Source organism: Hibiscus syriacus, unplaced genomic scaffold, assembly GCF_006381635.1.
Source record: "Hibiscus syriacus cultivar Baekdansim isolate YM2019G1 unplaced genomic scaffold, ASM638163v2 tig00110933_pilon, whole genome shotgun sequence".
Taxonomy (NCBI): domain Eukaryota; kingdom Viridiplantae; phylum Streptophyta; class Magnoliopsida; order Malvales; family Malvaceae; genus Hibiscus; species Hibiscus syriacus.
This window is the reverse complement of record NW_024062919.1, coordinates 1,432,887-1,446,487: the sequence shown is the minus strand read 5'-3', so window position 1 is coordinate 1,446,487 and position 13,601 is coordinate 1,432,887. Positions and strand designations below refer to the sequence as shown.

The following is a 13,601-nucleotide window of genomic DNA, read 5'->3' as shown; positions in this document are numbered from 1 at the left end:
CGGGACCATCAACGATTCAAGGTGTAATGTTAGATACATGTCATCTCAGGTGAAACATAGATGTTCGATGAAATGATAGTGAGAAAAAAACGGGGTTAGAAATGCATAGTTGACAAATACTACTAAGATGAACTAAGTATAATTGTTGAAAGTCACCAATAAAGCTAGAATTATTTTTGTATAAATGGCATATAATAATTTCTTCGTTTAATCCTTGTGCTTAAAGATTTTTCCAATAGATGATCAAATATAATGAAATCTCAAACAGCGCATTAACCTCTCAGTCTCTTTCGCAACTCGAAATGCATCATGATAGGGTCAAGTAGCTGCTCCAAATATACTACCCTGTCATGATGCCTTTCGAGTTGCGTGCATGTAGAATTGTCTTCTAAAGCTATAATTCAATACAATTCAATTGTAAAATTTCCAAAACATGTAAAAAAATAATTTGTTCACGATATATTAGTCTCATAATCAACATGAACTTATTAAAAAGAATACGAGCTCACATGAAGCCGAAAACCACGGGTCGGGTCAATACAATTCCCAGTAAACTAGTACCAGCAGTCTCTCGGATTGAGCCTGACGATTTCACTATGTTGATACTCACAACCAATTCCCTGATTTAAAGAAAAACCAAACAAGAATATAAAAAAAAAATTAGCCTAGGACTTTATTTCACTTATATTCTGATGGACTGAATATATTTCATAAGGAGTACTAAAAGTTTTGATTAAGAAGAAAGAAATAAAATTAGATTGTTTTGGTTCAAAACTAACACTGAATATCCAGATCATTGACATGCAGTTCCAGAAACATAAAAATTTCAACAAAAAACACACAATGCGAGCTGAAAATGAGAAAGTGTGAAAGAGGAAAAGCTTACATCCTGATAGCCCAAAAGAGAAAATAAATACCTTATTGCAAGTGAGATGAGAGACTAAGAAATAAACGCAATCGGCGTTCCAACAATTCTTCCTCCATTTTTTCGTTGCAAATAAAAAACTGAAAGACATAGCACTGCTTGGGTTTACAATTTTACATGGCGGAAAATTGAAGAATAAAAACCAAACGAGAGGTCAATGCACTGTTTGGAATTTCATTATATTTGATCATCTATTGGAAAAATCTTTAAGCACAAGGATTAAACGAAGAAATTGTTATATGCCATTTATACAAAATAATTCTAGCTTTATTGGTGACTTTCAACAATGATACTTAGTTCATTTTAGTAGTATTTTTCAACTCTGCATTTCTAACCCCGTTTTTTTTCTCACTATCATTTCATCGAACATCTATGCTTCAGCTGAGATGACCTGTATCTAACATTACACCTTGAATCGTTGATGGTCCCGATAGTCCCTTGGTCGAGTCTTCTCTCAATGGACCCTTATTCAAGTCAACACCTCCACATAATTCAAAGTTAAATTAGAATTTCTCATGCATCCCCGACTGAAAAGTTATGCTGTAAATGAGAAGAGAGAAGCGAAAAAGGAAATTCGAGATCGAAAAGGAATTTGGGGTTTAGAATGAAATTTAGGACTGTGTTGCAAGTTTTAAAAGTTAGGGAACCTAAATGCAAGCGCTTGAAAAGTTCAGTGACCATATTGCAAACATACTAACGACAATGTAACGGTGTCAAACGGTCGGGGACCATATTGCAAACAGACTAAATAGTGGGGACCATATTGCAAACGAACTAAATGTTGGGGGATTGTATTATAAGTTTTAAAAGTTGGGTACCTAAATGAAAACTTTAGAAAAATTCAATGACCATTACTATACTTTACCCTATTTTTATTGAACTTTATTTCTTTAATCTTATTTTTAGGTTGAATTCTTTCTATAACACTTAGCTTTAAATTTAATCCTTATTTTATCGTTAAAACTCTAAATTAATACGATTTTATCCTTGTATTTTGATTTTAGGTTTAATTATATCATTGAGTCCTTAACTCTTAAACGGCGTATTGATGTGGACATCAATTCCATCAATATGATGACATGACTAAAATAACATCGTATTAGTGTGATTATATTAATATTCAAAATGATGTCATTTTGGATTATTATAAAAATTATTATTTTTTTTGCTAATTGTCATTTTTTTCCTCTCTGTTTTTTATCATTTTATTTTATTCGACCTAGAATTTTAATATGCTATGGTTGCATTGATGACATTTGTCAACGTGAAAACAATACGTAACATAAAGTTTAAAACATATCTTTGAAAATACCTAGGATTTCATGCATATTATATTAACTACGATAAAAATAGTTGTGAGATTACCTTAATTGTTGGTTCATCAATCCTTACGTGATGTCTATAGTTTACTTTCAATCTCCAAACGTATTGTATTTCTGAAAGACGGTCACCCTCTACGATAAATGAATGAAGAACGATTATCGAAATGCTAGTTCTCTATTTTCTCGAAACAATATTTCTTGTATATATATAAGTTAATTAGGGTTAGATTAAGTCCAACTTTAATTTAAATTAATAATAAATTAAGTTATTTTTTATTTAAAATACCTTTTTAAAATATATAATAACTTAATTTATTATTAATTTAAAACTTAATTTATTATTAATTTAAAACTCTTTTAAAATAATTAATAATAATTTAAATCATGTTCCATTAAATAATGGCGAATTTCCCGAAAAATCACCCTAATTTTTTTATTCCATGTCAGACACTGTTTAGACTTTATTTTCCGATCTAACACCCTTTGCAGAAAGGCGCGCCCCTACGGCGCGTCTTACGCCATGTGGGGGTAAGACGCGTCCCTGAAGCGCGCCTTATTAAACGTGTAAAAAATCGGATGTTAATTTTGTAAATATGTTTGAAATTGTGACAAATATGTAATTAATTTTTATTAGGGTGATATTTGTGTAAAAATGTCAACTTTATTTATTTATTTATTTATTGTGTGAAAAAAAACTTTCTATATTAAAATCTTTAAATATTCTTTTGTAAATTATTTTATAACTCGACAAATTTTGATTTTTGCATGAAATTACACAATACATATAATCTAGTATAGGAAATCTTTGAAGGTAAGTGTTTTAAAATATGAATAATTTTATAAAAGTTTTATAACTAGTATTTCTTTTTCAAAATGATGATGATGATGATAATAAATATTTTATAATATTAAAAATTATATATTTTATATATTTTTGAAAAAAAATTAACTTTATATTCTTTTTGTATTGAATTTTATTCACTTTTAATTCTTTTTTATTGTATTTTTATTGATTTAAAAAAAAGTGAATAATAATTCATTTGATCTATCAATTGTAATTTAAAGTTTATTTTAATATTTTTAAACAATTAATATTAAAAGTCAATAAACATTATTAACTGTTAAAAAATAACATCACACAAAAAATAAATCAATAAAGTTGGCGTTTTTATTGAATTTTATTCGCTTTTAATTATTTTTTATTGCATTTTTATTGATTTTTAAAAAAATGAATAATAATTCATTTGATCTATCAATTGTAATTAAAAGTATAAAAATGCAATAAAAAAAAGAATTAAAAGTGAATAAAATTCAATACAAAAAGAATATAAAGTAAAAAAATTCAAAAATATATAAAATTTACAATTTTTTAAATTATAAAATATTTATTATCATTATCATTTTGAAAAAGAAATATTAATTATAAAACTTTTACAAAATTATTCATATTTTAAAATACTTACCCTTAAAGTTTTCCTATACTATATTATACGTATTGTTTAATTTCATGCAAAAATCAAAATTTATCGAATTATAAAATAATTTGCAAAAGAATATTTAAAAATTTTAATGTAGAAAGTTTTTTTTTCAAACACAAAAAAAATAAAGTTAATGTTTTTACACAAATATCACTCTAACATAAATTAATTATATATTAGGCATCATTTTAAAAATATTTACAAAATTAATACCTGTGTTTTTTACACATTTCACAAGGCACGGTTCAAGTGGCGCCTTACCCCACATGGCGCCAAATCAGTATAAGGGCGCGCCCCCTGAAGCGCGCCTTTCTGCAAAGGGTGTTAGATCAGAAAATAAAATCTGAACGGTGCCTGATAGGGAATAAAAAAAGTTAGGGTGATTTTTCGGGAAATTCACCTTAAGGAATTCAAATTCAACTAAATATAAAAAAAAATCTTAAAAAATATTAATCTAACATGTTCAATTAACATTGACAATATATAAAATAATATTTGATTTTACAAGTCATAATTGACCTCTAAATAAGATGTTATTGCTACTCAAGATAAATAAAAAGCTTGTAATTCGAAACAATCTTAACACAACTCATGTCATAATGTTTTTATCTTTCGTTATCTTGATGGAGTATAAAACATGAAATAAAATGTCAGTTTATATTGTCCTATCTTCAGTTTCTTTATATTCAATTGAACTGACTAAACAAATAACATTAATTTACATCAACTCATTTGAACACGATCATATACTTGTTAGTCTCAATTATCGATGAACACGACCAACAATTTTAAAACTTTACTTAGCTCTCCACATATAATTATATATTGGGGTTATTTTTTCTTGCATTCTCAAATTATGATTTAAACTTTGAGTTAGTTTAAAATTTTAAATGTTATAATTAAATTCTCAAAATATTAATATCATATTAATTTAATAATTAATTTAAATATTAAATGAGTTTAAATATAACGTGAAGTATATTAAAATGTAAAATTATGTGTATTTATTACACAAACTGTTTCGATTTAATACGTTAAAAATAATTCTCTTAAATTTTGTGATATTATCTTTTAAACAACATACTCAAATTATTCATACATATGTATAATTTAATTCATACATTTTAAAAAATTTCAAAAATATTTTTTTTTCTGAAAATGATACTTTAACACCTAAGCTTATAACCATATTTTAAGGATTTGATTGAAATAACTTTTTTAAATAATTTGATTAGTCTAGGATGATTATAAGATTGTATATATTTGAAAGAGTCTCGGTCATTTAAAAATAAATGATTATAGCACGAACTAACTTACCTCAGTGATTAAAGAAATCGTTGTTATTCCTAGAGGTCATGGGTCGAGCACCAGTAACTGCAAGGGTGATTAAACGTTTATTGTCAAATGGTTGAGAATAATATTTAGAACAAATAATACATTGTAATTATCTTTACTTTAATAAAAAAAAGAATGCTTACATACTCCTTATAGACATCACGCTTGAACCTAAAATCTCTAAAAATAAAATCATCTTGTAGGGTCATTTGTAAATAATTTTAAAATGGATAAATTATGCATTTATATTATATTATATATTCAAGCAGTTACCTAAGATCAAAATTGATAGTTTAGTACTAAAGACATAATTTATCTTTTTTAAAATTTGAAATTTTTATAATATATTATATATTCAAGCAGTTACGTAGTGGCTTCGTTGCAGTTTCCAAGTACCCCAAGCCGACTGCTTGGGGTAGAATTTGTAACAAAGGGAAGATTGTATTCATATATATATATCTTACTTGGTCCTATTTCATAAGTGTATATATATAGGTTAACCAAACTGTTCATTCCCCCCCCCCCCCCATATAGGACTACTCATCTGTATTCTTTGGCCCCTCCGCTTTAGAATATTAAGATTAATTTTAGAATTTGTCAAAAAAAGATGAATTAAAATTAGGATTAGGGATACTTTCAATATCATCCCTTTCTATCTTATTTTTTTTAATTAAATCCTTATTTTACCTAATAAAATTAAACTATATATAATTAAATTAAGAATAGGTTTTGACATAAAAAATTGAGTATGTTTCAGGTCAAGTGAAACCCTCCTAAACTCAGGTTAGATCAAGTACAAGTTGAGGGGTTTAATTTTCAGGTCAAGTTTGAATGGGCCAAAACCCAACCCATGGCCATCCCTACTTACTACTAGAGCTGTCATCAAACTGAGCTAGTATTAGTGTAAAACTCGAGTTCTAACTTGATTTTAGAAAACTAAGTACTCGAAGCTCAACTCGAGCTAGATCAAATACTTGCTCAAGTTCGAGCTAGACCTCAACTTGTAAAATCGTAAATTAGTATCAAATTATTAAAAATACATTTGTATAATAAAAGCTCAACTTGAGTTCAACTCAGAGTGACAAATCAAACTCGAATAACAATCGACCACAAGTGTCTCATTTAAATTCCCTACTTACTATCAATACTCTCTACTAAAATACCTAAATCCATTTGGAAGAAATCAAACTCTTCAAAACTCAAAAGTATAACAAAACATGAACAAATGTCAATCATTTAAACATCAAGCAAGATGGTGATAGAAATAGGTGTTTTAAGAATGATAAATAGCGGGCTTCGTTCGTGTCAAGAGTGAAGAAGACATCTGGTTGTGCTTGAAGCAATAGTCTCTTTCAATCTGTTTCAGCTTTAAACATGTACCATCAAGTCCAGATGCAGGAATTAAAAACAACAGATCAAGAAGATGTTGAAATTTCTATAAGTATCACACAATAAAAGCTACCAACATTCTCATATGAGGACTACATGGACCCAAGTTGACCCTTTCTATAAAATTGCAAAAGAAGCTGATGGAATGTTTCAAAGACATAGTATGATTTTAAAAGTTAGAGAATTGTCCAAGCCTTTTCTGCCAAGTAATAAGTCCAGTTCATATGTCAATTGTGTTAGACTTCCCAAGTCAACCCTTCGGGAGATCAGCAGTGAGTGAAGGATAGGACAAACAAAAGCTTCAAGGTTGTCTAAAACATGGTTATAAAAAGACTAAAGTCAACTTCTTGTCCCAAAAGAATATAAAAGTCAACAAACAGAAGACTAAGCACAGAAAATAACACAAAGATACAAAACCCTTCAGTGAAATACATTAAATAAAGAAAACTGAGCTGGTTACCTGTATAAACAATAAGTCCTTTAACTTCCTTGGTACTTTGCTAATACTATGTGTATTTTCTTGATTTTGATTATAAGACCAATTTGAATCCTTTTGAAAGGAAATCATCCCTGTAAAAACAAAAGAACCGTTATTATGCATTAAACCGGTCGACGTTGTGTGTTTAACCGCAATCAAAAGTGTCAATTGAACAAAAGACAAACTCAGGAAAGGTTCGAACAAGTTGGGAGTTCCACCATATTTACCTCTTCTTACAACTTTTGATCTTCAGTTTCTCTTGTTCTTTTTGTTTCTCAATTTGAATCCTTTTCGGGTCATCGATTTGAACGAGGCTTCCTATATAAACCTCAGCACCAAATGTACCCGGACTACCACCGATTTTCACACTCCGCATCTTCTTCTTTTCTAGATCGTACCAGACAAACTTTTGGCTATTGATCTCTAGTAGAATCTTATCAAGTTCCTTGGAATAAGCTAATGGTTTGAGAAATGCTAAAGTGTTAATGGCTCGAGTCGTTTGAACCGAAATCAACGGAGTCCAAGATTCTTTTACCCCATATTCCTTCATAACCCTAACATCAATCTTCGCTTGATCGTAATTACAAACAGCACATAGGCGTCCTTCCAAGACACCCACATCCAACAGATAGCTCTTGTCAGCACAATCTGGTTGAGGCACTTCAATGAACTCCTCGGTTCCGAGATCGAAACCCACAATCTTATTCCTCATTCCAAATTCGATTCGAGGCGGCATCACCCAATGCAAAACCCCACCAGCTAACACACCATAGCCTCGTCGATGCAGCAAATGGTAGAAGAACTGAAACATAAACCGAAGATAACAAGGAAGCTTAGTGATTTTCCTCCAAGCGTCATTCTTCAAACTATAAACCTTAACCTCGTAATCGAAAAAGAAGCTCTCATCCTCTTCATCATCAGTTTTATTGAACTTCGCCATTCTCACGACCTTATAGTCATTAGTTTTAACATCCTGCCCGAACCCATAAAAGATATACCCAGATTTACAAGATTCACCAGGCGGGGGATCGATTTCCGAGACGGGCAGTCGACGGAACTGCCTCGTCGACGGATTATACAAGGCGAGATTCTTATCCGTGAGACGGAATGCGAGGATTCCGTTACACGAACCAAAGGCTTCAGTCCCAGCTCCGCTACTCAGAGGATAATCGATAGGGACGGAGTTATTCAGGGAGTCGAATTCCACGGAATAAAGATGCAAACCTTTGAGGAGGATGTTGAGGTTCGATCTGGTGTTGACAGAACGGCTCAGCTGGACCTTGATGAAATCAGGGTCGTCGATTAGAGAACAGCATGGCTTGGACAAGGCCTTGAAACGCACCAGTGACTTCACCGGGAGGCGATTGAAGATATCGCCGATTACATCCATGGGAAGCTTAGACATTTTTTGGGATTTGGGGGTTTGTTTGAGGGGAAAGGAAAGAATCGATTGAGTCGAGAAGCGAGTGGAAGGGGGCGACAGTGGTTGGACAATTGGTAAAACAACAAGATGCCTGCTTTGTAGATTAAGACGTGTCCCACTGTATCCCTTAAAATTTAAGGAAAATTTATCAAAGTTAGCAAATTGTTTTTGGATAAAGCACATATTTAGTACTTCAACTATTACTTTTATTCCATTTTGCTCATCTAACTATTTATATTTTAAAATTATACATAATATTACGTTTTGATTTTATTTTGGTCACTCACCTTAAAAAATTAACGGTGATGATGATGTGTCACCATAACGTAAGTTCACGTTATTATTGTAAATTTTTAAAAACTGCCACTTCAGTAGTTTTGTATTTTTTTTTAACAACGGAAGACTAAATTGAAACCAAAATGTAAGATAAGTGACCCAAATGGAATAAAAGTGATAGTTGATATACTAAATATGCAGTTTACCCTTTTATTTCTTCCCTAATTATTTTAGTTAAATTTATTTTCAATCTCTCAAAAATAATTACATTTTACTAACTTCAATCTTTAAAAAAAATATAATTGTTATTTTTAATACAAAACTAATTCAAAAATATTAAAGAATAAAATTCGTATTACTTTAAGTAATAAAGAATAAAGTTTTATTACTATAAATATAAAATCTTTTTTAAATATATATTTTTTTGTTTTGGTTTGCAATTCTGGAAGCATATAATCTCAGTATTAACTAGCATTGCTGTCCCGCTAATAAATAAAAATTAAATTCACATTTACTAAATAATATTTTTATCATAATTCAAAAAAATTATCATAATATCTTGTAATTACGGAAATTAAATTAAAGATTATTGATTCTAAAACTAATTCACAAATTAGCATGCAAATTATAATTTTTTTTACTCGAAGGAACTAATCTTATTAAGAAATGAAAAAATCTAAAATTATAATAAGAGTTTACGATTAAAATCATAAACTAAACACATAATTATGATATTTTCTTATGATCATTAGTACAAAAATTAACCACTTAAGATCATATAAGGACCATATAATATAATATAAAAACTCATTCAAAAAACTCAAACAATAAATAGATACGAACAAATTTGACCGTTACGACAAATGAACCACAACATGAGATTTAACTACTGAAAGACCATTAACAAACGCAAATCAAAGCCAAACATCGTGAGAAAATTATCTATGAACACATATTGCGTATCCAAATACAATTCAAATGCCTAAAACAAGGAAGATCAACGGAATAACAAATGAACATAATCTTGATCAGTTATAAAATTATTGTTGTAAAAGCTAACTATATTGATTAATAACTAACTAATAATATTATAAAATTAAAATATTGAATTTGAAATATATTTAAAAAAAAAAAGCAAACTATGATGTCAGTCGACTCATAAATAACTTTAAGGTTAAAGAAAACTACATATTTGGTAACTTAAAAGAAACATATTGAATAACTTTTATGATAAGTAGTCGAGATTCTAAAGATATATATTATATAAAAAGTTAAAAAGACTTAAGATATTTAAATTCTAGTGTAGGATATTTCTTCTCCCTTTTTTTTATGTAATGTTAAAATTAAATTTTGACGTTTGTTAAAATGGTTAATTTGACTCTTATTTTAATTTTAAAGTATTTTGATCTCAATATTTCATTTTAAGTTTAAAAGATTCTTAATATTTAGTCGAATAGTCATTTGGCTCGTATTTTTTTAGCATTTTGACCTTCAATGTTTCATTTAAAGTAAAAAAAGTTAACATTTTAGAACATTAACCGTTTGATAACTAATTATTTTCATCCATACATGAGACTTTTTTTCTCAAAATAAAACGTTGAGACCATAATACTCTGAAAAAAATAAGAATTAAAATGATTATTTTAATAAATGTTAGAAGCTTATTTTTACATTATACTAGAAGTAAATGACAAAGATGAAGGGGAAGACGAGAGTTTCTTGGGAGAAGTTTCCTTTTTCAAAAATTGGTGGATGCTTAATAAAGGATTTATTAGTATCGAAAGGTACGATGCCGGTGAGTATTGATTCTAACTAGGAATGGATTGAAGGGTATTGAGATGTAATTATAATTTTTGAAAATTTTAAATTCTGGTATAATTTAAATATTTTTATTGATGATTTAATTTTACATTACAAAAATTTATAATTTTATGTTTTTAAAATTTTTACAATAACATTGTAAGTTCGTGTCATGTTTATATGTCCATTGTCCATTGTGAGTTTGGAGTATAAGCCCATAATTTACAAGCCTACTACCAAATTTGGGCAGTAGATAGCCCCTTATGAGTTTGGAGAATAAGCCCATAACTTACAACCCTATGATTGTCTAGATATGTCCATTGCTTTGATTTGAATAATGATTTGATTCTATTCAATTTGAATTATTATGTATAAATTAAAATATATTTTTTATTTAAATCAAATCCTAATATATATATATATATATATATATATATATATATACAGTAAAATATATCACGTATTGTTAGATCTCCTCTTTGGTAAAAGGTTGTTTGTCGATATAATCAGAACTGTGTAACGAAGCAACATGCCAAATTGTTTGGTTCGCTCACCACTCCTTTATCATTTCGTAAAACGTCTCGTTCAACAAAGACAATGAATTTTATGAATGCTACTGAATTCTTTTTATGTTGGACGTCATTCTTAATGGAATGTTTCGTTTTTCTTCGTATATTTGAGTTTAATATTTTTGTTTTACGTATGAATATTTTGGTGACTATTGTCCAATTTTTCCCTCTATGTTATTAAGTACATTGTAATTTTAATTTATTTTATTATTTTTATTAATGAAATCGAAATCTCGTTGTTAAAAAAATAATAAACTAAAATATAAAGAATAATATGATATTAAACCCTTTCGCCTTTATAAGCGGCCTTAAGAGAGTCAAAAGGCCAACCATAGGCATTGATAAATAAATAAAAGATTTGGATAATTCACAGAACCAAGAAGAAAAAAACAATGGTCTTGATCATTTGGGTGGCCTGTCGTTGTCCACGATATTTACACGTCATGCTTTTAATTTTTAATTAGCAAAGTCAAGGGGTCAAATAATTTTAATATAAATAAAGTACATGCATACGTTTTTATTGTGATTTAATATCCTACAAAGGCTACAGCCGCCTCCAACTGGATTCAAAATCTCACACAGACAGCATAGAGTTTGTCGAGTAATTGGCTTTTGCAGCTTCATTCTTCTGACTTGGTAAAATGGAAATTTTGTATTATTTAGGGTAGGTTAATTTCAAAAAATAATTTATTTGCTAATAGTATATTTGTTGATGGAATAATTATAATTTATCGATCGTTAACGATTCATTCATTCTTATTTGAGTGGAGAATTACAGCCGATGCAAAAGATGATTGTTAGCTCTGATTCTCTATTGAAGAAAATAGAAGAAAGAAGGCGTGAGAGAGAAGGATAATAATGTAGACGAGAATGAGAGAGAGTCTCCTCTTTTAGTCTTTCTTCGGGATATAAATACCTCATGTAATACCCTAATTTTGTCCGGGCCATTTAAATTCATTTGAAGACGATCGAGAATTAAGTTGAATATGTTTGTGCTCGATGATGAATTATTTCAAAAGATAAATCACGAAAGTTTACGTTTGAAAGCTTGAGGTGTTTAATTGGACTAAGTCGTAGGTTCATTTTGGAAATTAAGGCACAATTTGAAATTTAATCCCAAATACAAATTTAAGTGTCTAAAGACCATTTACGTCTTTGAAGTCCAATTACAAGCCAAAACAAGCCAAATTAAATGAAAGTTCGAGATTCAAGTCCAACAGCAGTCTCAAAATGAAAACCCATTACACCAGACTCGACCCATTTGGCACCATTTCCAGCTCTAACACGGTGCTATTGCTGCCCACGTGAAGACATTGGGAACCACAAAACCAAGCTGCCCACATGAAATACCCAATAGCTTGGTTCCCATGGAAGACCATACATATCAGCCAATATGCCCGAGCACCCCAACGAGAAGTCCTCGAGGCTATCAACAGCCCATACTGCTGAAGCTCCACTGCCCATGCCAACACCAAACCTGAGCAGAACAGCTCGGTTCCCCACTTCTGTCACCCACGCTCAGCCGACAGCACGATCACCAAGCCAACCGAGAAGCACCCATGCTGCTCCACTCACCCCGAGCAACGCCAAGGCTCGGCTCCCCATCACTACTGCCCATGAAACAGTTGGGGCACAAGGGACAACATCGAACAGACCCATGCTCTGGCACCTGGGAAACCAAAATTCACAGAATCAATCACAGAGGGGGAGTAAAAAACCAGAAACCACGATACAAAAAGGAGGGAAGCACTAGCGCCGTTCAAAAAAGACCCACTCGTGTTTGTCGGCCATTCACGGAAGCACTACCGCCGTTTACTTTGCTCGAGCGATTCATTTTTGTTTTAAAAGGAGAATCAGAGTGGGATAACCAGCGGCCATTATCAACGAGAGACCCCTAGAATCTATGGGCCATCACCAAAAGAAAAAGGGAACAACATCAGTTATCAGCCATCACCAAACACAACCAAAAAAAAGGGTCAAAAAAAAACTTAGCCATTACCAGTAACCCCAAAAACATTCGAGCAACAATACCCTCATCAAACAGAAAGCAAAGCAAGGAAAGAAGCAAACAAAACTTTTACCTTCTTTGTCGTTTGGGGCCCGAATCATAGCCGGTCGTCCAAGGTAACCGTCATGAACCTTAGGTCCGTGCTTGGTTGAGGGTTTTGTGAGGTCTCGGTGAGGATCGGGTTTAGGGTTTAAGAGGTTAGAAGAGTGAGAAAAGGGTTTACCTGAGCGTTTCTCGTCAGGATAGTTTAGTGGTGGCAGCCACGGCGGCTGCCACGGTTGGGTTTGCTGAGGGTTTCGACCAAGGAAAGCAGAGAGAAGCGAGAGACCATGGTGGTTGTGGAGGCTAGGGCTTCGTTTGGTTTCGTTTGAGAGGAAATCTAAGAGATTTGTTTAAGGCGGCGGTGGCCGTGGTGGCCAGGGAAGTCGTCTGGTCAAGCTGGGGTTGAGAGGCGAGAGAGATAGAGAGAACGGCTGGGGGGGGGTTTTCATCTGTTTAGGTTGAGAAGAAATGAGACTAGGGTTAGGGGTATACCCTGATGTCTCGTACGCCAAAACGGCGTCGTCCCGTTTAGTTCCAAAACGGCGTCGTCCCGTTT

General features: G+C 31.3%; 1 protein-coding gene across 2 annotated transcripts; it reads right to left on the bottom strand.

Moving 5' to 3' along the window:
- Window positions 1–6,464: 6,464 nt before the first annotated feature.
- LOC120147243 (F-box protein CPR1-like) lies at window positions 6,465–8,424 on the bottom strand. 2 transcript variants are annotated; one of them, XR_005518274.1, is made up of 3 exons: window positions 7,155–8,423; window positions 6,910–7,019; window positions 6,465–6,760 (listed from the first exon to the last, which is right to left on the bottom strand). XR_005518274.1 is itself a non-coding variant. In XM_039160676.1 (2 exons), exons 1-2 carry the CDS (start codon window positions 8,330–8,332, stop codon window positions 6,980–6,982), a joined length of 1,218 nt encoding a protein of 405 aa, XP_039016607.1. In that variant the 5' UTR covers window positions 8,333–8,424; the 3' UTR covers window positions 6,970–6,979. The 2 variants fall into 2 exon arrangements, 1 of the variants encoding a protein (XP_039016607.1); XM_039160676.1 differs by lacking the exon at window positions 6,465–6,760 and having other exon boundaries at window positions 6,970–7,019; window positions 7,155–8,424.
- Window positions 8,425–13,601: the final 5,177 nt, after the last annotated feature.